Source organism: Xenopus laevis, chromosome 5S (genome assembly GCF_017654675.1).
Source record: "Xenopus laevis strain J_2021 chromosome 5S, Xenopus_laevis_v10.1, whole genome shotgun sequence".
In the NCBI taxonomy this organism is placed as follows: domain Eukaryota; kingdom Metazoa; phylum Chordata; class Amphibia; order Anura; family Pipidae; genus Xenopus; species Xenopus laevis.
In genome coordinates, this window is record NC_054380.1 from 23130389 (window position 1) to 23156677 (window position 26289).

Sequence of the window (26289 nt, forward strand, 5' to 3'; positions counted from 1 at the left end):
GAACACAAGTACCTTAAATAGTAATAGTAAATAGTATCAATGTAGTATCAATCAGTTTTGGTGCACCTACACGTTATACATTTATAAAAGAGCCCCTTACATGTTGCCCCAGTCTATAGGTTGAAAAAAGGGATGCACCGAATCCAGGATTCTGTTCGGGATTTGGCCAGGATTCGGCCTTTTTCAGCAGGATTTGGATTTGGCCGAATCCTTGTGCTTGGACGAACCGAATCTGAATCCTAATTTGCATATGTAAGTTAGGGGCAGGAAGGGAACTCATGTGACTTTTCGCCAGAAAACAAGGAAGTAAAAAAATGTTTCCCCAATTTTTCCTTTACAGGCTCTAATTTGCATATGCAAATAAGGATTTGGATTCGGTTCGGTATTTGGCCAAATCTTTCACAGAGGATTCAGGGATTTGGCCGAATCCCAAATAGAGGATTCGGTGCATCCCTAGTTGAAAATTAAAAAAGCCTATTAATAATGATGTTCTTATTATACATAAAAAGATTTTACTTACAATATTAAAGGCTCATTATTCATTTCCTGAAATGCGTTTGCTGGTATCGTGGTTATGTGCAAGTTGTCGTAAATTTCCCTGGGAAAAGAAATCGGAGTTATCCTGCTGATAAAGCAAACTAGGGATGTCCAAGGACATGAGACTCTTTGCAAGACTTAACATGGAAAAGTCACTGAAGCTCTGTGTCCTATAAAGCACCTCAGAGACATGTTATCAAATATTTAGGAACATATTAGGGAATGTTCAAAGGACAGAACCTGACGCATATAAAATATACAAGCAATAAGCGAAGGCACGAAAAGGAAAATACCTGAGGGGCAACGGTTTTACTTACAGAATAAACTGCAACTGTGACGAGAAGATTTTGGTGACATCTGGAAATTTTCTAATTCCTGTATTGCCGATGCTTCTGTAAGGAGAAACAATTGTTATTTTACAATTATTTTATATAGGAGAGTAATGAGTGCTGCTCAGTCACATCTTCATTAGGTGAAAAACAATTCAACATTCCCTTAGTATTCATTCTCATTTTGTTGCCAGATCATTCTAGACTTCGCTATATATTCTTTATTTAAGGGGAAATACAGAACACAACAAATGGGAGAGAGAAGGAAAAAGGCATTATTACTTCCTAAGCCCCAGAGCCACCTCTGCTAGTATTACTTTTATAAATGCCATGGGATCAGTCAGCTCCTAATGCCAATTGGGCACAGAACTGGAGCATTACATGGCACAACCAACATTCATAGTGACCAGAAATCATTGATGACCTATTCATGAGAGCATGACTTCAACATGTGTTCACAGTTGTGTTGCCTCAGTATCTAGTCATATCTTTGCTCACCTAACCTATCAGCATCAAGGACCCACTGCACAGTGTGCCAATACTGCCGCCTAGAATATCAGGTTTGCCATGCAGATCATGTGACTCTGAACCCACCATATTGATAATAATTTTACAGCTAGATAGAAATATACCCGATTTGGGAAACAAACTAGCCCATCTTAATATACTCTGGCTCTATAAGAAGCAAAGTGTCTATGAATTTGGGTGCTTTTGTACTTTGGAACGTGTGCCATATTGTTTTTTGTTCTTATTTCTATCGGCTTACCTCCTGATGTGGTTTCTTTTCTCACCCAGATTTGGTCCTCCCCGACCCTTTATGTGCTCTGCTTCTTCACTTGATTTTTCTGTTGTGCAAACTGGTGACTTTAGAAAACATCCTTGCCCATCAACTCATCTGCCTAAACACAACTTATTTCTTTCTATTTCCCTTTCTATTTTTTTTAAAGTTAATGTATAATCATGTATTATTGTATCCCCGTGTATCTATAATTTATTTTCTAGATTCTGTCTTGACTGCTGAGATCATAGTGCTTTCACCCTTAAGACATCCTCCTTATAGCCTTCCATATTCCTCCTGTTAGTAGTGGTCTTGTGTGTGCTAGTTTAGAATCAAATAATTTAGAGGAGGGGTCTGTAGGGGGGTGCATATATTGACAGCACTAGGGCACCATAAATAGCATCAGAAGAAAGAGCACAGCATAGAAAAAAAAGACAAATTCACCAAGATTCTCATTACCTGTGCAAACAACATAGCATTGTGTCTAGCACATAGACAATTAAGAGTGCCTTTAACAAAGACAACCCAGACATGAAGGACACCTGATGTTTGTAGAATAGTTTGGAAAGGTTAATGTTACTGTGTTTTAGCAAATGTGCTTAGACATATACTAAATGTCTAACCTAAAACGACTAAGCAGAACATTTCTTATATACTAAGTATAGATTGGCATAGTAAAACCGTATGACACGTTAAGCTCTTCCTAGCAGCAAAGAAAAGCAATAGAACAAACTAAAGATCTGAACAGAAAGCAACCTAGCTTTACTGTACGATGGGAACTAAAAAACCCTGACCTGTCACTGCAAAAAAAACCCTTTCCTCCCGTTATGCCTTTGACTAGTCAATACTGGAAACAGGTGTGTGTGTCAAACTAAACAAAGTCCCTGTCCCTTCTACTATAGACATTCTTACCTCTTGTAGAAGTTACCAGCTTCTGTAAGAAAGGGATCAAGTGAAGTGACCTCAGAGCAAAGGGCAGGGCCAGGAATTCAAACCTGGGTGGAAGAAAAGGGGGAAGCGTTGGAAGACGGAGGATATTTAGTATAGCACAGGATCACGCCTCAAAGAGAATTAACTGGAGTCAAGAGCTCAAAAAAAAACACCTACAGGCCATGAGGTGATTCATCTTAAGGCCTTGTCTATAAGGGTAGTATTTGCAAATACCTTCTCATTGTTACAGGTAGTGGCTCCAATTAGACAACTGGCAAATTGCCATGTCAAAACCTTTCCCCAATATGGGCACACCAACCAGCACACCACCTGATGTCAACCGTCCACCTTCAATGCCAAAAGGCCCCTCCGGATGCCACCACCCTATCAGCAGAAAGTGGCAGCCCCAGTGGCCATACACGTTACAATTATGACATTGGTTGCTGGGAAAATCATTTTTGCTACTGATGGTAAGAGCTGAATTGTCAGATATGCAGGTAGAAACCAAAACTTCTACCTCTAACTGATGATTCAGCATTAAGTTTTGCTGATGTTAAATTTTCCATCCTTTCCGATCAGCAAGATGACCAATATCCAAGGCTTTTGCCGATCTCGTTTTCCCCCATACACACACACCGAATATTTTACAAAACCTCATCTCGTACGATAATTATGGTACGTGTATGGGCACCTTAATGACTTTCCGTAAGGGACTAGAGCAGATAAACGTTGGTATGAAAATGATGTCTACGTTACAACAACCACAACAGTAATGGTGAACGTGCAAACAAGAAATGAATGTGATTTTGTCACTGTACACCGAAACCATCTGCTTCTCCACCGGTCTGTTGCAAGTTCCCTTTTATTTCAAACCACCATTTAGAAAATATTTATTGCTGAAGCTACAGCTTGAATACTCTCACTTGAAGACGGTCTAACAGATCAGGAAACATTGAGCATGTCATAACGATGGCTTTATATATATAGAACCTGCCTTGACCAAGGTCTTACCCTCTGGTCAGCTCTACTGGGACATTACTTATACATTAATATCATGCAATTAAGATGATTCATTTATTAACCATGGGCTTTTTTATTTATTTATTTATTTTTACAGTTCAGCTAAACCAGCGAGCAGATGTCTAATTAAGGCGACCTAATGGCCAAGCTTTTTTTATTTATTTATTTTTGGAAGTCTTGTAAAAATCCAACCGTTAATGTGAAATATCCTAATTAGCCAAGATAAGGTCTCTGGGTTCAATTTCATGCCTGAGTCTCAGTAGGGCAAGACTAGTGCAAAGGTCAGTGAAGACCTTGTACCTCCGCTATATTATCATGAAAGTAATGGAAGAGCAGGGGAATTGATTGCTATTTTATAATGCCATAGGCACAGATGTTTATCCTTTTATAGATCGACATTATTTGCACATTTACCCTTTGCTGTCAAATTACACTATTTGTTGTCTAATAACTTACAAATGTATAATTAGCTTGCGGTTCTGCTCCTATATCCACCTGTTTATCCTTTAACGCGAATCATGCCTTAATTTAATTACGGGGGGAAGAAAAAGGGGTTTTCTGTACAGCAGAACGTTCTAATTTAATTGGGCTTAGAATGTAAATGTAGATTTTTAATGAGTGAATATGAATACTCTAGTATTTTAAATATTTGAATTTGCCAGGATCCTGTGGCTAAAAGAATTCAGTTCAGCATGGACTTATTTATCAACTATAATGAACAGGCAGAGCAAATAATCATCCATTTCAGGGTGCTTCTAATTACATTTAAAACTACTCAACCTCGCTGCTTTAGGGCTCAAACACTTGGACGCAAGATTCATGTGTTTGAGTTGTCAATGCATAAGAACTCTGCAGTATCAAGTAAATTGAACAATTTATCTAAGACTTTTTAATCTGTTGTGCTTTTAAGCTTTTCTCTAAATATAAAAAAAGCTGGCCTTTTTCCTAAAGTCCAAGTTTTAACTCTAATGTGCATGCACGCTCACGCGAAGAAAGAAGAAAGGAAGAGGATCGCCTGTAGCTCTGGCTGGTGCAGTTTTCTAACAGGAGTACCAGCCAGGGGTATCAGGTACTCATTACAATTCTTGGGAGTGTCCTACAATTTGGCAACCCCCATGGATTGGACATTTCCTTCTCCTTTAAATATCTGATATCTAAACTAGTGAAATCCATTGAAATTCATCAAACTCAATAATTTTGTTGATATGCACTTACAGTATACCTGGTGATAGGAGGAGCAGCTGGCCTAGAGGTTACGTGATCAGCCTTTGATGTGGGATCTCATGCTAGCAACCCTGGTTCAATTCCCTGTGGCAGCTCCTTGTGACCCTGGACAAGTCACTTAAACTCCTGGTGTCCCTGCTACCTAGTACACCAAATATGGCTACCTATCTTGCTGTCAAAGCACTTTGAGTCCCATGATTCTATAAAAAGAACTAGGCAGGTATAGGGATAAGTGATGGGCGAATAAATTCGCAGCAAATTTACCCATTTCGCCTCAAGCAAATTAATTCTCTAAACTATTGTGTCAATTTATATATCTATAGACTTGTGCATAACAAAATCAGCTTAGATGTTATTTTGATGATGAATGCTGGAAATTATGCAACACCAACTCAAATTTTAGCCGATTCAGGTCAAAACATAAACAAAAAAAAAAGCCTTTTTACACATTGGGTGAAGTTGCATCAGAGCCCACCATGTCCCTGCACTTACACTGACAATGTTGGGAGAAACCACTATATTCCAGATAAAAAAACATGGCAAATTGCATCTGCTTTGGCCTACTGGGATACCAAGAAAATGCCGGGTTGGGCTCATATGTGAGTGGGCCCTCTTGTTTCTAACCATTTGATCTATTTATTGTACATTCCATATTTCTATATTGGGAACAAAGAGGCTTAAAAAATGGAGGCACAGATTACAGTATGTAAAGAAAAGAGACTGGGAGAATAATGAGGTTAAGAAAAATAGTTTGGAGAGTGGACCCATAGTCTAAGGCAGGGAATCCCCTATTTTACTCGTGGGCCACATTCAAATGTAAAAAGAAGTTGGAGAGCAACACAAGCACGAATAAAGTTCATGGGGATGACAAATTGGGGCTACAGTTGACTATTAGTAGCCCCTTTTTGGACTGGAAACCTGTAGAATCTACCGTGCTGGTACTTTTATGGCTAAATAATTCATTTCCAGCACAAGTCCTGTTTATTGGACTTCTGAGGTATATTGTGCCTGCTACTGGTCCATAATGGGAAAAGATGGGAAAAAGAATGAACATAGTATTACAGGTAGATTCCCTGAAACTTTTCCTTTGTAGCCAGACTATAACAGGAGGGATGGGATATTTAGAAGAGTCTTCTATATGTTGCTATAGATAATCCATACAATTTTTATGTGTTTTCCCATATGTTGTGCTGGCTGTTTTACATCCATAATAAAGGAAGTGTTAGAACTTAGCGAGTAGAAGTTGTACATTCGTTAATTTGCTGGGCACACACTTTGTTATGAAATCTATTAATAACTTGTTTCTACTTTATAATACATTGTTGAAATATTACTTTCTGGTTTGAAAAAACTAAAGATTTCTCCTCTGAAAAATAAAGAAACTTATTAACTCTACTATTAAAATGCATTGTGGATTTGATTTCCCAAAGGCCAAATTACTGCAGCGTGGAAACGGAAAACCCTGTGATTGTTTTCTTGACTTTATGCACAGTAATTCACTTATAGATTTCCTTCTATTTGACTCTTAATTTGAACCAGTTATTGATTAAAGAGCCGGCTTGGGATATTTCATGTCAATTCTTATCCATGATCATCTGTTTTACTCGCTACAAGTTGTGTGTATGGTTGTCGTGCTCTTTAATCTTAGGGGCCCATTCACTTAGCTCCAGTGAAGGAATAGAGGAAAAATACTTCGAATTTCGAAGTGTTTTTTTGGCTACTTCAACCATCGAATGGGCTACTTCGACCTTCGACTTTGACCTTCGAATCGAACGATTCAAACTAAAAATCGTTCGACTATTCGACCATTCGATAGTGGAAGTACTGTTTCTTTAAAAAAAATCCGACCCCCTAGTTTGCCACCTAAAACCTACCGAGGCCAATGTTAGCCTATGGGAAAGGTCCCCATAGGCTTCCTATCAAAAACATGTGTTTTCCAAGTATTGGTTTAATCATTTAAAATACAGAGATTGTTCAGAGCAACACTCATTTTAAAGGTATATACCACCATGAAATGGACAGGTATGAAGAATAACTGCTAAAGTACAGAAATGCACAAGGGGGTGTTGTAGGAACGCTAAGAAAAGTGCAAGTGATTTGGCCAATTGTATGATCAATCCCCTCTCATATCTATGCTTATAGATAATTTGCCAGATCAGTTGAGCTTCCATTGTTCTGTACAGCAGTTCTTTTAAGGCTTTACCTCTCTTCAAAACACACAACAAATGATATTGAGGTGATTTCTGTCCAACAGACATGACAGTCCAAGCACATATAGGGAGACACATTGTGACCCATGTATTTATATAACACATTTGTTTATTTAGTCTATTGAAACTGTTCGAGCAAGGGATGGCTCCAAACACTCGTTGAGGTTCACATGCTAGAATTCATGACAACCTGACCTTGTGTAATTTTAGCTAAATGTAATAGTCGTACAGTACAAATAGTTTTTATGACTAGTTCAATTTTACACAACCAAATAGGCATGCAGTGTTCTGCACTAATTATAGCCTGAAGGGCTTCTAGAAATAACTGAGTGTTAAGGGGGCAGTGGTGGATGTTTATAATGGGTTATTGAAAAATAATCAAGTTTATTTATTAAAGCCAAAACAAGCCACAGGGTGTTTGGACTGCATTCTCATGCAAAATCAGTTCAGAACATTCATTTCTGTTGGCTTCTTTTTAATCTCCATTTAACTTGAATGAAATCTATACCCATTCTGAAATACAATTATGTTGGAGGGCACTACACGCAGACACATCCAGTAGGGTTTCTGAGCTATAGTGTAACTTGCTAACTCTAATTATAATATGAACACATTTAGGGGCAGATTTATTAAGGTTTGAATGGTAAATTCAAATTTGAAAACTCACAAATTCAAATTTAAAAGCTCCAACTCGAATTTGAATTCAAATGTGAGATTTATCACATCTCAACCATGGAAACAGTTCTAATTCGAATATTCGCCACCTAAAACCTAGTCAATGGCCGTTGAAACATTTGAAGATGCTAATAGCTTTTCTGACATTGAAATTTTTTCTTAGAAAACAAATCGAAATCCATTTGAATTCAATTCAAGTTTTCGGGTCAGTAACATTTGTTAAAATTTTAGACATTTCTATTTTTTTCTGAAATAAGATAACATTCGAGTTTTGAGTACGTTGGAATTTTACATTCACATTCGAAATTCGACCTTTGATAAATCTACCCCTTAGAATCCAGAAGATGTGCAACCTTTGCATGGACAGACGTTCATCATCTTTACACACCAGAGTTATTTTCACATAAACATACAGTAAATTAGGATCATTTCATTTAGAAAAGGGACGAAAGAATGGGAAAAAATAGAAATACAAATCTTACAGGTATTTTAAATTTGGTAGGTTTCCAAAAGCCCCTTCTCCAATATGGATCAGATTTTTAGTGTTCTGGATGGTTCTGAAACAGAGATGAAACGAGATGTTCCAAATATTTTTTAAAACATTGAAAATACATGGCAGTCATGGTTTTTTGAAGTGGCGGCTCACATGTTGGTGCTCACTTCTCCAGTACAGAACATTTTAGCAGCACATATATTTAGGATAATGTAAAGATCACATGCTGAATAGTAAATGGTATTTAGTGGCATATTTGCGCTATTGTCAAAGGGGGAAATAAAGCCATTATTAAAGCATGCATCTGGTATAGGGGACAGCTGATCCCAGAAGGCCAGAATGGGATGAAGTAACTTTGGGATGTTCTACAGGACTCTACCTAAATAGATAACTGCTTCATTGTTGCCTGTTTGACCTTTGAATCCAATCCCATGGTTTGTAAATGAGGCCCTTTACACAACCCAGCCTCTGTAGATGTTACCAGTAGCTCCCCATAGGACAGATGTTACCTCTGCTAATGTTTTGCTGATTTCCGACAATCAGTAAGCTTAGAAACTCAACAGCACACTAAGCATTTGCAGTGCTACTGTCTCCCTAATGATAGCCTGACAAGGTCCATGATGGGGAGATGCTGTAGACAACATGGAAGGAATGAACCATTACTGTTGATGGCACTGGATCTTTTAATGGCAGCTTAGCTCTGAGCCAGGTCCAGGAGGACACATTGTCCTCTGCATTTGAGCCACATCTACAAAGCTATTTGTGTATAACTTATTCATTAGTCTTGGTCCATTCTATTGAGCTGTACCCACTTTAAAGGAGATAAAAGGCCCATGTGAATGTACACTTAGGTTAATGTCATTTTTTTTCCTATGGTGGAGAAACAATATATATTATTGTGCCCCCTTTTAACTAAAAAGTTGCCTTAAAGGGATACTGTCATGGGAAAAAATGTTTTTTTCAAAATGAATCAGTTAATAGTGCTGCTCCAGCAGAATTCTGCACTAAAATCCATTTCTCAAAAGAGCAAACAGATTTTTTTATATTCAATTTTGAAATCTGACATGGAGCTAGACATATTGTCAATTTCCCAGCTGCCCCAAGTCATGTGACTTGTGTGCTGATAAACTTCAATCACTCTTTACTGCTGTACTGCAAGTTAGAGTGATATCACCCCCCTCCCTTTCCCCCCCAGCAGCCTAACAACAGAACAATGGGAAGGTAACCAGATAACAGCTCCCTAACACAAGATAACACCTGCCTGTCAGATCTAAGAACAGCTCTCAATAGTTAAAACCCATGTCCACTGAGACACATTCAGTTACATTGAGAACAAAAAACAGCAGCCTGCCAGAAAGCAATTCTCTCCTAAAGTGCAGGCACAAGTCACATGACTGGGGGCAGCTGGGAAATTGAAAATGTCTAGCCCAATGTCAGATTTTAAAATTGAATATAACAAAATCTGTTTGCTCTTTTGAGAAATGGATTTCAGTGCAGAATTCTGCTGGAGCAGCACTATTAACTGATTCATTTTGAAATGTTTTTTTTTCCCATAACAGTATCCCTTTAAAGAACTAACTCAATAACATGTTTAGAGGTAACTTAAAGGTGAATGCTCCCTTTAAGATAGCTAGAATCTATTTTTAAGAACCTTTTTTAACAACTTTTTTTACAATTCAAGTTCATTCATCCCAAAACAACTCAGCTTTGCTGGACACAGTGCACACTTTTAGGCAGATATAAAAATGTTATTTTCCGATAATTGCGGATCTTTAACCCGCATCTTTTGTTGCTGTTACGTCTGTAGTCTGTCAGTAAAAGGTGACTTCATGTTTAACCTTGTTTTAAATCAAGTTAGTACATGCTTTTAGTATGTAGTACACACTTTGCCTTTCCCTACATTTGAATTACATCCAGAAAAGCAGCGGCAATAAAATAAGGAGAGTCAGGGAAATAGTTACGTACAATTCAGTCAGGCTGGAGAGATTGGAAAAGGCGTAACTTTCTATTCTTTCCAGAGAATCACTTTCTGAGATTGTTCTGAAAGATAAAATATGATTGGACAATATTAAGGTGGGAACAGTGGTATCAAACAATAATTATGAATAAAATGTAGAAATTGTAAAATTGTAGAAAAGTTTTAAACAAGCAAAGTTTTCCTTGCTACAGCATCCCATAGCAACCAATCAGCAGATATCTTTTACTGGTTTAGAAATGGTAAAATGATAAAAAAAAAAATATTTGATTGGTTGCTAGGCCCTCTGCCCATATTCATTTTTCAAACCGATTGTCTTTTTGATAGTTTGATAGGGCTCATTTAGGACGTTTTTGCAAGTGTGCTCTTACAAAAAGAGCATAGGGCACTAAAACACATCTTATAGTTAAAAAACTCACCAATACATTGGAGTGGTTCAGGTGCTCCAGCACCAGCTCAAGGGACAAACCATTGAGAAAAAGTAGGTGTTTTGCAAAAACAGGTCATCCAAAGGGTAGTAAAAAATTTACCAATAATTCTTTATTTATACCATCATATTTTTACAGCCTTATGTATTTCATGCCCATGTGGCACCTAATCATAGGCTCAGATGTATTTGCGCTAAACATCATTGCTCTCACCCAGATGCCTGATGAAAAGCATCAAGTGAGCCCAGCACTGTCATCAGGGCATACAGGGGCCTGGTCAAATTTGGACTCGAGGGGAGCCCCTATAATTCCCGAGCCCCCCAGCAGTTGCAGGGTCTTGTTTCCTTTATTGGTACACCCCTGCTTTTCAGTAAAAATTATGCAGCCTTGCACACTGCACTTGTGTACATAAGCTCTATAATTGTGAGCCAAAAAATGATACCGCCTTGAATCAGGTTTCTATGCAAATAACATTTGCATCATACTAATGAACAATTTTTCATTGCCTAATGTGAAATTAAAATGGTTTGGATTCTTGGTTCTGCTCCAAGCCACAGTTAATACCTTGCATGTTTTTATATTATCTTGGCTGAATTATTCTTCAAAATGCCACCTGTTTTGCAAGATCTTTCTCTTGGCGTTGAATCATTCATTGCATCCCGTGTAACAAAGTCGCATAATAGAGGAGGTTGAAAAAAGATATATGTACATCAAGTTCAGCTTTTTTTGCCAAAGTGAACCCTGCCTAACTGCAAGTTGATATAGAGGAAACCATCCTTAATTTTCTTCAGATGGGGGGAAAATCCTTCCAAACGCCAAGATTGCAGTCTTTCTAGTCCCTGGAAAATCTTTGCGTTATCTTTGTAGCCGTGTATTTTCTCACTTTCTAAAAAGGCATCCAACATTTTCCTGAAGCTAATGTATTGGCCTGTATAACATAACCCTGGACAGAGAGAGAATGCCCCAAATTCACAGCTCTCACCACAAAAAATTTTTTGAAGGTGGAACTTCCTTTGTTCACAAAGGCATCTCACTGGATGCCTTTGTGTCCCTTGAGGTATTACTGATGAATAAAGCATCAGCGAGTTTGAAGTATGGTCCCCAAATATATTTATATATATAGCCTCTTCTCCAGTGAAAAAATCCCAGTTTGGCCAGTCTTTTTTCATAACTGAGACTTTTCACTCCGTTTAGATGCACTTCCTCTCAACTAATCTCTAGGGATCTGGAGAGATCTACTGGTGATATCATTAGAGAGATTATCAAATTTATACACATTTGTGAAAAAGTTATTATAGTCTCACCACAAGTGTCTCCATGACCAACAAACTCAACATGTCTAGGCTCTCTTTGTAACTTAGACCTTCTATACACTTTGTCAACTTAGTAGCACTAAATAGAACCTTAGCACCTCAGTGATAAGATCCTAACAATATTCTTCAGAACAAAATCATAATTACCTTTAACAATCCTTCAAATAACTTTCCCTCTACAGACATTAAACTAAAACAATCTGTGATGGGAAATTGTCATGCAGCAAATATCGTATAACCTTTTGTCTACTGAACGTCAAACCAGTTGGCTTTTCTTAACCTCTACAGTTGTGCCTAGGTATAGGAGGTCCATTTTCAAACATACTCTGCTATCCATTTGTATTTATCCGGGCAGCTTATATAGGAAGCAAAACCTTTTTATAGTATTTATACAATGCGTTGCATAAGTATTCACAAGCCTCCCTTGAACTTTTACACATTTTGTTGTGCTACAACTTGGAATTTATATGGATTTAATTGGTGTTTTTCCCATTCGACTTGGTAGAACCATCTGCATGAATAGTAATTTGTACAAAAAAGTGATATGAGCTTCTCCTCCAAGCAGATTTTCTTCATGGTTTCAGGTTTGTTATGTAACACTTATGTGGCTCCAGTCTTGCTGTGGGTTTTTAGATAGATTGGGACTGAGGGCTTTGGCTGGAGATTGCAGGACACTGATCTTTAACTTTCTTTCAAAATCCAGGTTTTTGTAGAAGAACAGGTTCTTAAGGAGTTTTTTTAAATTGTATATTTCACCATCCAGTCTCCCTTTAATTAAAAGATCCAGTCAAAATTCTACAACAACCATGCTTAACCATAGGTTTGGTGTTTTTGAGGTGTGAACATTTACACCACACATATTGCTTTTGTCTTCCACATTGCAATTGAGTTGCTCCCATACTTTCAGGCAAATTCCAGATATGCATTGACATACAGTAGTTCTTTATGAGTAATGGCTTCTTTTGTGCCACCCTACTTTACAGGTCTCTGTTGCAGAGCTCTTGATATAGATGACTCCTACATGCAGAGAAGTAATGTGGTGTTGGCATTACATTCTTTGTTTACTTTTAGACAAGGATCTTAAGAAACTGCTTCCCTATTTAGGAATGTCCACCAGCCCAACTTTTAACACCCATAGTGAGTCGGGCTAGGAATTTCAGGCTGCTATAGCACTGCAGATAGGGTAGGAATTTTTAGTATCCAAAATTTTTAAAGGGAAACCAGTGCTCAAAGCACGAGGTCAGGCTCACAGAGAAGAGAATAAAAAAGAATAAAAAAGAAAAGAGAGATTTTTGCCAATATGGTGCAGTATTTTCCAAATGTGTTTGCACACCTTTTGTGATTATCTTATATAATAAATAAAGTGTCTCTTATATCCACTCCAGCGTATTTTTGTGATTTATTAACCACTATCTCCAGCCTTGTACCGTGAGAATTTGTATAGGGGGGTACTCACAGACGTTTAAGGAATGATGCACATTAAGAAAGCGTGGATATCAGCAGCAGGTTTTGCATGCGGCTCTAAAACTTCATCCCACTATAAGAATTCGTTGACATAGTGTAAAATTGTAAACATTTTTAATAAACAATTAAATATTACACTCACAATATTCCAGTGATAAGTTTGCATATAATACTATGTTTCCCACAGTCACTGCTTTCGCGTTCCCAAGAGTCTCCAAGCTGTTGGTATATGTGCGAAAAGTCTTTTCCCACCGCGTGTAGACTGCAGGCGCTTAGCAATGGCGAAATAGCCTTGACGCGTTTCGCCCTTCGACTTTTTCAAAAGGAAGCCTTTTGAAATAGTGGAAGGACGAAACACGTCAAGGCTCTTTTCTTTTTTATTCCTTTTTATTCTCTTCTCTGTGAGCCTGACCTCATGCTGTAAGCGCTGGTTTCCCTTTAAAATTTTTGGATCCTTATTTTGAGTCTGAAGGAGAACAGACATACGACATACCGGCAGAGGAAGCGGACAGCCAGAAATCCTTGATATCCTTTTACTTTTTACTGTAGGGAATTTTTAGTGCCTATCACTTTTAGGTGGATGCAAAAGGGCTTCTTTTATGTTATTCCATCCCTTGTCCTATGGCTGACAAATACAATTGCAGGCTTGGTGGGCCTTTGTCAAGACTCTGATGAGAAAATCCTGCTGCATCTACCTCTGTGACTATCTTATGAGCTTATGAGGATAATTTCCTGATGCAATGTGACAAGCACTTTTAATTTATTACTGCCTAAAGCAAACAAGCAAGTACAACCTATTCCTTCAGTAGATCAGTATCTGAATTGGACAATGCATACAGTTGAAACAACTAAAGGGGAAGGTTTCTTACATTAAACATGTAGTTTGATGGAGGCAGTGACATTCTTAGAAGATTTTGCCTTAGATCTTAATGTTTATTTATTGAACTTTTTTGTGTTTTGACTTGCTAGCTTGAAATTTATCGCTGACAGCAAATAGTGGCCTCCCATTGACTTGAATGTGAAATGCCTGATGCTCTCTGATGATCTCAGGCACTTCTCAGCCTGCTGAAGAGCACCACATGTGCTAGCAGCTTCGATTAATATCACTTTGCTATGTTCAAAGACCCTAACAACAGGACATGTGTTTATATTGTTATATTATAAATCAATAATAGAATGCATAAAGGGAAATTAAAGTAATACAATAGCAATTAGGGATGTCGCGGACTGTTCGGCGGCGAACTTGTTCGCGCGAACATCGGCTGTTCGCGTCCGCCGCAAGTTCGCGAACGTCGCGCGACGTTCGCCAATAGGCGTTCGCGTCAAAATCGTTCGACCATTCGACCATTCGATCGCTAAAATCGAACGATTTTCGTTCGATTCGAACGAAAATCGTTCGATCGAACGATTAAAATCCTTCGATCGTTCGAATCGAACGATTTTCGGATGTTCGAAGTTCGCGAACTGTTCGCGAACTGTTCGCATTTTTTGCCGGTGTTCGCGAACGGCGTTCGCGAACACATTATCGGCGGTTCGCTACATCCCTAATAGCAATATCATTTTCTGAAATCACTGGCTTTTGCAAACAGAGATCATTTTAAATTCCTGAACATGGAGGAAAATTGTTAGAATGTCCAGTGGCAAGCAGTATCTAGTAGAATTCATTCAAAGGTAACTGGACATTTACACAGCTCATCTGAGTGGCTTCTTTAGTTCAGCTGAAGTGGTAGGGAATTCCCCGGAATATAAAATCTTGAGGGTAGTGATGGGCGAATAAATTTGCCAGGCACGAATTCGCTTAGAATTTCCATGTTTCACCGCCAGCGAATACATTTGCAAAACTGCAGCAAAAATTTGCCAGCCAAAAATCCGCAACATCAAAAAAATATTGGCGTGCGTTAGAATAGTCATGTGCATAAAAATTGTGTTGTGTCAAAATTATTAACGCCCATTGACTTTAATGCATTGGACAAAATAGGCCCACGTATATTGTCAAAATAATTTTGATGCCCATTGACTTTAATGTGTTTCACACAGTTTTGCGACAAATTCGCCCACCACTACTTAAGGGTGGAAAAGTCATCAATATCCAATCACAATGGTTCCATTGAACTTTAGAAAGGTGTTGGCTGAAATTCACAGATGTGTGAAAGTGAGATCCAGTCACAATAGTACCATGATTTACATAATGTACATGACTGAAAATGCGAATTGTTGTGAAGCTGCCGGGGTAAGGATGTCAACAGACATTAAACGTTTTTTTTCATAAACTGTTTTATTTGCACAAACTAGTGATGGGCGAATTTATTCGCCAGGCGCGAATTCTCTGCGAATTTGTGCGATTAGCTGGCAGCGAAAATATTCGCGAAACGCCTGCAAAAATCCGCTGGTGAAAATTCCCCGGCGTCAAAAAAATTTCGGGAAAAACGGACAGCGGCGTTGAAAAAACGCCCGCTTTTGCAAATTCGCCCATTACTAGCACAAACAGTAGCATATTTATTTGTATACAAAAAATGGCAATTCACATATGTAAATTCAACAGGTTATACGTTAGAGCATAATTGTCATGTCTTTAGAGTACAAGTGCCCAGAGCCAGACTCCATCTTCCCCGTCGCTTTGTGTGAAGTTTATAGTTGTGTCCTTTTTAAGCCCGTGCTTTGAAATGATCAAGATAAGTAGTGCCTGTATGTTGATTATACATATAAAGGAGAAGGAAAGCATTTTATTGGCAATAGCTTAGCCGCAATCGTGCAAGCTAGAATGCTATATTTATTCTGTAGAATGTTTTACCATACCTGAGTAAAAAGCTCTAGAAACTCTCTGTTTGTTTAGGATAGGAGCTGCAGTATTAACGTGGTGTGACATCACTTCCTGCCTGAGTCTCTCCCTGCTCTGGGCTCAGATTACAGTAGAGAATGGAGGGAAGGGGGAAGAGGAGCAAACTGAGCATGCTCTTGCCCAGGGCAATGAGATTTAAGCTGAAGGCAGGAAGTCTGATACAGAAGCCCATGTGTACACAATAGAAGGAAAGAAATGCTGTGTTTCTTTTGACAGGGGACTCAGAGCAGCACTATTTTGGGGGTTTACTGGTAAATTTAGATGGACCTTTCTGATAAGGCTTACTTAGTTTTAACCTTTCCTTCTCCTATGAGTTGATCAAACTATGTTGTTAGATGTTGAAAGAGACCATGATTAAGATTGATACTGTCTCTGCAGAGTTTATAGAGCCAGTGTTAGGCCAGGGCAATCTAAGCATACTTGTAGTTTTTCTGGTACTGTTACTGTGTTGGTTAGAGGCAAGTCCATTATTGCATATTGGTAATATTTGGGGCCTATTATCATCTTGTAGCAAGTTGTAATGCATCATTAATGTATTGATCTGTGTGCAATTTTTAAACTAACATAGAACAGGAAGTTAATGTCAAAATACTTTCTTACAGAACTTGGGACTTGTAGTTAATCACTAGCTGGATAAATGTTATGTGGAGAGGGATAATATATGACAAAGGTAAGTGTTTCTTAGAGCTCACAGCTTGCGTAGATATAGCAATGTCCCATTAGTTATTAACAAATAAAACAAATTATACAACAGTTTAACAGCATAGGCACACCTTAGAAACTTTGTATTAATTGAGGCACTTAAAAGATCAGACTTCCGTCATGTATTCTGTAATATTTATGACGAAGCAGTGCAGAGTACAGTTTAGAATTGCAGTGTCAGAATCATTTTTATGTTGGATTGGTTTTCGAAGCAGACCTGGTTAATTAGATATGGGTTTGGGCAGTTCGGAGGGTTTCTTCTATTAGTGTTCCATGCCATTCTACTAGTAGTTCCCCCTTCTCCATCAAAGGGATATCCAGCCTGTTTATTTAGTGGCAGTGATTTGTTTAGAAGTGCTGATATATATGGTAGTTCTGTGGGAGAACCTTGTATTGCAGAAGGGTTGCAGTCCTGTGTTGGAAAAGATAATAATGGTCTATAAGAAATGTAGTCAGTGGGTAGTCATACATCTGTTTTGTTTTCCCAGTTACCCCAGTTCTCCAGCTTGAGCAGGCCAATTTGGGTATTACTTAAAGTCATGTCCCACTTTAAGGGGTGGTAGTCCCATTCAGCATTAAAGTTGTCGGCAGTTGATGCTATCTGTGAAATTGATTTTTGGTTTATTGTTATAGATTAACGCCTTCTCATGTGACGATTGCTGAGATCCCACTTATCTATGAATCTATACAGCATCCAGCTGTAGTTTGTCTGTATTATGTCCCTGCACATTTGGTAATCTATCTGCTCAGACCATATATATGGGCAGGGGTGCTTCGCTAATGAGGCGAGTTGAGGCTGTCGCCTCAGGCGGCAGCGCCCCACTAGGTACCATGGGCAGCAAAAATGCTGCTCCTGGTACTATAAGAGCAAATTTCTGGGGGAGGGGGGGCAGCAGCAACTGCTGCTGCCTCAGGCGGCGGAGGGGCCAGGATCGCCCCTGTATATGGGGCCTCAGTGGCTGCTGCTTGCAGGTCGGTGGTGGCGTTTGAATTGTTGCAATAAAGTCTTGTGGTTGTTTAATTCCAGACAAGGAGGCAGATATTCTCTTTGTGCAATTTGTAAGGTTGAGCCAAAGAGATGTTAAAAAGTCATTCAAATAAGAATCCAGCAGGTTTGCTATTTGCCTTGAAGGGAGGAAAGGGTTAAGAGATGTTCCCTCTGCAGTCATGCCGAAAGCGCTAGGAATGTAGGCCTCTGACGCCATCTCGTGAGGCTGCATTGCGGCCCATTATTTACTTCTATCTGGCATTCTGGGGTGATAAGAAGACTGTGTAGTAGGAGAGTTTACTCTTCTTCCCTTTAGGGTCACAGTCAGACCCCTAACAGGTCGCGATAAGGCGCAGGGTAGTACATTGATCACCAAATCCCCCTGGAGCTCTGTGCAGCACATCTTCCCCTGATGGCTGCTCAAACTGGAATCACAGACATTGTACATTGATGGCAAGAAAAACTGTAACTGTCCAGTTGCCTTTGAATTAATTCTACTAGATACTGTATATCATGACCTGGATAAATGAGAAGATGTCCACTTGCAAACTTTCTCACAATACTTCCACTTGAAATGCAGTAAAACTCTATTTAAAGGTTGCCTTCCCCTTGTCCCCATGGGTAATTATGTGGGTTCCCTCTTTCTGAAGCACAGACTCAAAACTAAAGCTCAGTTCTTATGAAACTACAGGATCTCCAAGACTTTGCTTAAAAGAACAAACATTTTCATATCAACATTTTACTTTCCAGCTCTAGTCAAGCAGAACAGCATTCCATCCTGAGGGATAGTTAACAATAGACGACTTGATTTATTTAGGAAAGATTTGTTTGTCCAGGAGCGTTTGTGTGGGGCTGAACCTTTGACAGCATCATTAATTGTGAGAGAGAGGGTTTTAAGTCAGATCCATAGTGAGAAAACTTTATTTTGGGAGACTGGGATCTGAGAGGGATGTGGGACAGGTGAAAATCCAAGATTGAGATAATAAAGTCAGCCAAAGAGCAAAGTGTAGGAGAGCAAGAACTGGGTTATTCATAATAAGTTGAAAATACAAAGATGTAATTGAAAAGAATTCATTTTTAGCTGTGATAACTAAAAATAGGATTATATATAACCTTCTAACCATCATCGATAATATGGACAAGGTCCAATAGCAACATAGTTGAGATTGTCCATTCAAAACTTTATTTACAGATTGGTACATAAAACATACAGCAAGCAAAAACTGTAGTATGAATTTATGTGTATAACAGGGTGTAAAATTCTAGTGTAAGCAGAAGAAATATTTTGAAAAAAGCTGTGTTGGACAGCAAAGCTTTTCCCACCACTTTTTCCAAAAGAAATCTCCTTCATTTACTGAATTCAATAAGATACGTCAGGTTAGAATTGATGTAGCCCAACCATCAAAGTCTTAACCTGTTTTTATGGTACTGCAAAATACTGTACTATTCCATAAACAGCTTTGCTGGTCTGCTAGGGGCCCCATTGACAGTGGAGCTGATGCTCAAAGCAATGGTCCATCAACCTTTCATCAGGAGGAACTCATTCCAGTTTTGCCAGCAGACAGTTGCAGCCTAAAATTCTGTTTTTATGCCACCACTGACCCAAATGGCATTTGAAAAGTTGCTAACAATAGATCCATCTAAACCATACTAAACTACAATTATTATGCCATGAAGAGAGGAATATACATCTTAATGTTTACATAATACCTTGTTCTTGTATTTAATCAATCTTTTTTGATGTTTGACTAAATGGTCCAAAAAATGTAACAAAAACAATATGCGTATAAAATATGAAGATTTTAGGTCAGTAAAATGCCTGCAAAAAATAGCTTTCAGCCTCAAAAGTCTAATGTGCCAAAACTGATCACAATGCTACCCACCACCACGACGATGATGAAATTTTGGGATAAAGAATGAGCTAAAACAGATGATAACAAGTCTCTCTACCTTAGAACACCACTACAGAGCCTCCAATATTTCCTACAGGAAATACAATCTTGGACAGTAGTGATGGGCAAATTTCCCGCAAAATACGCAAAATGGTGAAAAAATTCCATAACGGCGCCGGATTCTCGTTCTTGATGCCGGCTTCCATTTTTTTGGACGCCGGCGTCCGTTTTTGTCGAAATTGCGCCGGCATCCATTTTTTTACGCTGACGAATTTTCTAGGTGGTTTTGTGAATCGCGGGAATTCACCGTGGATTCGGGCCTGGCGAATAAATTCGCCCATCACTATTGGACAGCTAAAAGCGTGCAAGTGATCTTGGACTTAAATGGAATATGTACATATTTGACATTCTTGGAACTACAAGACAAATACCAACTTAATGAACCAGACAGATACATGCAGATAACAGCATAATGCATTTGCTCAGGGAGCATCTGCCAAATTATAAAACTCACCTTAAGCAATCCAATTTAGAACAGTTAACTGCCTCGGGTTGGTCCATGAGACGGACACTCTCAAGATGCTACAAATTTCTCATTATGGACCCTCCAGAATACAAATATTCGTGTATGATCAAGTGGGACAGAGATTTATGTACAACCTTAAGTCCAGAACAATGGCAAAACATTATCAGGGACAACGAGGTACACAAACCAGATCGAAACTCACAAAAAATTTGCATACAGATGGCACCTCACACATGTAAAATTGCACAAGACATTCACCACTCTTTTGGAGAAATTGTGTACATGTGTTGGGAATGCCCGCCTTCAAAACAAATATGGAGACAGATGTTTCACATAATAAATGTGTAATGCTCTGGCACTTCAGAGAGGTACTTCGGAGGTAATAGGTAAGGTGGGAAGCCTGGGGTATACCCGTAGATTGCAGCACAGAGTCTTGAAGCCATGATAAACACAGTTTAATAAAGATTAATTTACAGAACAGTGCACTAGAATACAGGCAGCAGGAATTGATGTCATAAACAGGTTAGAACCGTCGAATCCGCAGCAGTACAAAATCAAGAGGCGATAGAATAGTTGAGATCACAGGACGAGTTCAAACAGCGAAATGCAGTACAAAAGCAGGATCCAAAGAATAGTCAATACACCCGCAAAGGTCAATACCGGGAAATCCACAAAGGTAGGGATCAGGACACAGGAACACTAGAATCAGGAACAAGGAACTTGGAACACAGGAGCTTAGAATAAGGAACTTAGAACAAGGACGGCAAGTCTTGTAGGGAAATACGCAATGACCAAGGGTCAGGGCTCAGCTTATAAAGGGGACATAAATGGAAATGGTAAACACACAAGGGTAACAAGATGGGAGGAGACCAGGGATGAGAAATACTGGGAACAGGCAGAGTCAGGAACATAGATGAAGAGTTTGGGACCAGCCCCAAGAGCCTCCAGTGCCTCAAAAGGTAAGTGCAAGTGTCCCAGAACAGCACACACAAGAGTCCAGGCTGATCCTAACAAAATGAGAACATCAACTAGATGAACCACAAGTGGCCATGATATAAACAAAAAACTTTTTAACTCAACCACGATCACCAAATATTGGAAACCATTTAAGGGCAAATAATTACATCTATAGATACCAGACCAGCAATGGAGCTAATGGCAGCTCACAATAGAGGTTATATATTATATATGTTATTATTATATCATTACTTTTCTTTTCACTGTTTTAGTTAATGTTTCTATATTTTCTTGTGGTTTTCTTCTTATTTTTTTTTTTACCTAAGCAGACTAATAGAATAATATACATAACTACAATGGTGACCTTGCTTTTGATGTGTCAACGGTACAATGTGTGAACAATATTTTATTCTGTTTAACTGATCAGAATCAATAAAAGAAGGTACAAATAGCCACTTCTGGGGCACATTTATCTGCAATGACTCCTGCTTCATCTGGGCGTTGATGCATTCTGGCTGGTGGTGACAACTCACCATCTTCAAGTACAGCATGTTCAATTTCTCCCAATTTCTTACACAAATGTGCAGAGAAGCAATTTACATGCAAATATCTGACAAAGATATGAGCAATTTCATGCTTCATAATTAACATTAGGATGGAGGGGGACACATGAATTCCTTGGCTGCCGAGCTCAGAGTAATTTTGATGCGATATGTGGCTGAAGACAATGGCTCGAGTGTTGGTGACCATTCATGTAGAAAGTGCTGGCATAACTTCACAGGAGCATTGTATGAGGAAGAGGCCAATATAACAGCAACAGAATAATATTTAGTCATGTCATCTATATTCTTAATGCAAAATTGTTTCCTAATCTTGTTAAAAAATGGTTGTACTGTATATACAAATTCACTTCAGTTTCTTTTCCATGGGACGGCACAGGTCACCCAAAGTAATTTGTAAGCAGGTGTGTGTCTTTGTTTCATGACTTTCCACAAACATGGAGTTTTTTAATTCACACAACATAGCAAAATAAACAAAGCTCATTCTTTCAACACAGAATGGCACACTGATGTCCTAAGTACCTTAGAAACTTCCTTTTTTCTGACTGTGCCTCAACCACTATAAGGGCAACTTAATCCGTAAACTCCAACTCCAAACATTTATTTCAGAGTCTTGTAGATGTGCACTTAAGCTCTCTCTCTTTCTAATTCCTGGACAGAGAAGTGATTCACAGTCCCTTCTTTTTCCCCCTTTTTGACAGGTGATGACTCATCAATCCTAATATCTGCACTGACTTTTCCAGCCTCCGTGAACACTGCCCCTGTTATTCTCCACATTTGTTTGTCTTATAGAACATTATACAGCATGCAATTCACAGGAACCCTCTCAAATAAGTACCCCTATATACACCTTAGCGATCTTTTTGTGCATAACCTGTGTACATTGAGAAGGCCTATTATAGAGTAAATTAGATAAATATAAAATACACCATTTCGAGCCTCGTTCTTTTTTGACTTTAGTCTTCCAGTAAAGCAGTAACGAGGTTCACAAAGATTTTCAGTTCCGGTTTCTTAAAATAGATTATGTTATACTTGTATTCCATTCAACATTTCTGGTTTTTGTTCCAAGTCTGGATGGCGTTTAGTTGTAGACAACACATTTCTCCTTGTCTATATACAGTGTTTTGGTCAATGTGGCGTTCGATAGGTTATGCATTATTTGGACCATTCCCCCACGGTCACAAATACGAGTATAAATATCAGTTATTAAAATGTTGGGGAATTCCGTCTTTTGGAACAGTTTTCCTGTTGTGTTCTGTAAGATTTTATCCTAGTCGTTTAGTTTGTCAGTGCTATTCAACACAGCGAACACAATATTTCAGAAAAGAAGTTCTGGGATTAGGCACTAAATCATAAAAACATACCTGTCACTCTACTTCAGCTTCCTGTTTTTATTCATATTCATAAAAATCATTTTTTGTTATGCTGTCACTGCATAAGATGTGCTTTGTGTTTCATTATGAGTCTTTACAAATTCCTGATGATTTTTCCAACTTGAGAGGATATCATTTTCATGACCAAAAACAATTATCATGTAAAAATTGCTGCAACAAGTTGAGATGTAGCTGCTTCTTATGAACTAGAAAAATTTACTTTTTTACTTGACTTTATAATGACATTTCTATGAATGTTAGACTGAGGACCCTACATAATTATGTCCCTGTATTCTTTCCATGAATCATTCATGCCTTCTTCCTCATGTATCCACACAATTAGTTTTCTCATTGCAGATAGAACAGAAATGTCTGCCAAGAGGTTCTGAATAAAGTGTATTCTCGTGTATGACCCTTAGGGGGGTATTTATTAAAGTCCAAATCGGAAAAAATAGAGAAAAAAAAAAACTTTTCGGGATTTATTGAAGACCGATACTGCAAAAAATCAGAAATCTCAGAGATTTCGAGGTCAATGGGAGTGGTCCCTATCCTATTTGAAAGTTTCTGTGGTCTGCGCTGGAATTTGCCCAAAAATCAGACTATTTTTGACTTTTCAGGGAAAAATCTGAAAAATTCAGTTTTTTTGGGAAAAAGCCAGAAATTATCATACGATTTGGGGAAACACACCAAAAAATTGTACAATTTGAGTTTTTGCTTGATTTTATCAAGTTTGTCCCCGATCTTTGCTTGATTTTATCAAGTTTGTCCCCGATCTTATTAAATCATGCTTTTTTAATAATAATTAAGGTTACGTGGTGGATTCCAGTTTGGTCTGACTTTTTTATTTTAAAAAATCAGAAAAAAACAGATTTTGATAAATAACCCCCTTACTATCTACAGTATGACTAGCAAATTTTGCAGACACAGAAAGCATGATTGACATTTCTTAATCCTGACATGCTTAATCATTTTATTATTTGGCACCGATGCAGTCCCAATCTACATATAATGCAAAATAATTGCAGACTTTCACAATGTAAGAGTGGGGTTAGTAATTACCAAGCTGCTCCTGTCAGATATTTATCTTGAATTTTGAAAGTGTGCACCTTCTGGAGTAGGTGGACATCTCTTTCTGAAGCTTCTTACCAGTCTGTTTAGTTCCCTCTTCATCTGCTCTAATTACGGGTTTCCAAGTTCCAAAAAAGTTGGAAAGCAACATAAGAATGCAAAAAGTTACTGGGGTGCCAAACAACTTAAATAAGGGGTGTGATTTGCTTTTAGTTGCACCAATGTGGACTGTAAGCCTACAGGATGATCTGTTTGGCAGTACACTTGGTTTTTATGCAACCAAACCAGCCTCCAATCATGGAGTTTAAAAATAAGCACCTGCTTTGTGGGCAACATCCAATGGATTGGTGAGCAACATGTTCTTCAGGTGCCACTGGTTGGGGATCTCTGGTTTAGGGTAAACAACTAAGGCAAAACATAATTGGGATCAATAAATACACACTGGGAAAAATACTGGAAGGTGTAATGTATTGTCTTCTCTTTTCAATTCATATTTTTTTTAAACATTATGGTTTTATACTACAGGAAAAACCTAATTTTGGATGTTCACTTGAAATTGTACTTTCATATAATCAATGACTCTGGCAAGCCTATTCTTGACACAAACCAGTCAATGAAAAATTATTGACATCATAACTAATTCAAGTAGTTTAATATCACCATCTCCAAACAAATCTCTGTACGGTAGGGCAAAATAAATACTATGGTAAGTATCCTTAATTAATTATAATAAAGTGCCAAGTGCAACTCACTGTGCTGAGTTAAAGGGATTCTGTCATGATTTTTATGGTATTGTTTATATTACAGGTATAAGATCCCTTATCTGGAAACCCGATATCCAGAAAGCTCCAAATTTGGATCAAAAGACTCCATTTGATCCAAATAATCCAAATTTTTTCTTTTTATTCCTTTTTCTCTGTAATAATAAAACAGTAGCTTGTACTTGATCCCAACTAAGATATAATTAATCCTTATTGGAAGCAAAACCAGCCTATTGTGTTTATTTAATGTTTAAATGAATTTCTAGTAGACTTAAGGCATGAAGACCCAAATTACAGAAAGATCCGTTATCCGGAAAACCCCAGGTCCCAAGCATTCTGGATAACAGGTCTGTACTAAATTACACTGTTTACACTGAAAATCATTTATTCTATCATTTAAATTTTTGTTCTTGAACCAATAAAATGTATTTAATAGAAAAGACCAAAAAGGGACTTTAACTCCACAATACATCCAAAAGATCTAGTAATAATATAAGTGATCAAACATCAAAATAAATAAAAAGCAATTTTTATTCACCACCATGCCATATTATTCAAACTAAAACAATTTAAAAACAAGCAGGTCTGGCTTTACTATGAAAAATAATATTTGAGTTTTTATTATACCCAGGGCATGCCACATTATTGTATTTTATGGAAAAACCACTTATTTGAAACTTAAGTCATCCTACGATGGGGTTAAAAAACAGGGCAATAAATGACAGCCTATGGTGTATTTGCTATTGCGGAATTAGGCATGGAACATATGTTTAACTGTCTTGAAGGATCATGCTGGTTGATAATTAAATGCAATATAGCATCAGAAAAGTAGATTGCTGTCAAAATAGAGATGCTTAATTGTGAAACACACACACCAGACTGCAAATATACAAATTAGATAATTCTGTCTAGGGAGAATGTTGAATGAGGAGTCATATAAACATAATGTATCACAAAGTCAAAGAGCAAAAGCACCAAATGTTCCCAAACGCTACAGCAAAATATTAGGCAACAAGTATATCAAGAAATGAAATCAGTTCCATTTGATCTGACCAACACACATAAATAGCAATCAAAAACAGAAATACTGAAGACAGACATCAGCAAAGCAGGAGAAAGACAGTCCCTTCAAATTCTTCGTTTAAAATGACGACATTCCAACATTCCCCAAGACATCCCAAGATTTTCATTGCAGTTGTACCCATTTGCATCAAAGCACGCATGCAATAAATTATTAGGTTTATGGC

The 26289-nt window shown here is 38.1% G+C and overlaps 1 protein-coding gene across 1 annotated transcript in view; it reads right to left on the reverse strand.

Annotated features, from left to right (window-relative positions):
• The window catches only part of lhcgr.S (luteinizing hormone/choriogonadotropin receptor S homeolog), a 69118-nt gene that overhangs the window by 20768 nt on the left and 22061 nt on the right, over nt 1-26289 (reverse strand). Inside the window, exons 3-6 of the mRNA XM_018265051.2 lie at nt 10162-10236; nt 8186-8260; nt 855-929; nt 521-598 (exon numbers count right to left, since the gene is read on the reverse strand). Coding sequence (XP_018120540.1) covers nt 521-598; nt 855-929; nt 8186-8260; nt 10162-10236 — 303 coding nt within the window. The remainder of the gene's footprint in view (nt 1-520; nt 599-854; nt 930-8185; nt 8261-10161; nt 10237-26289) is intronic.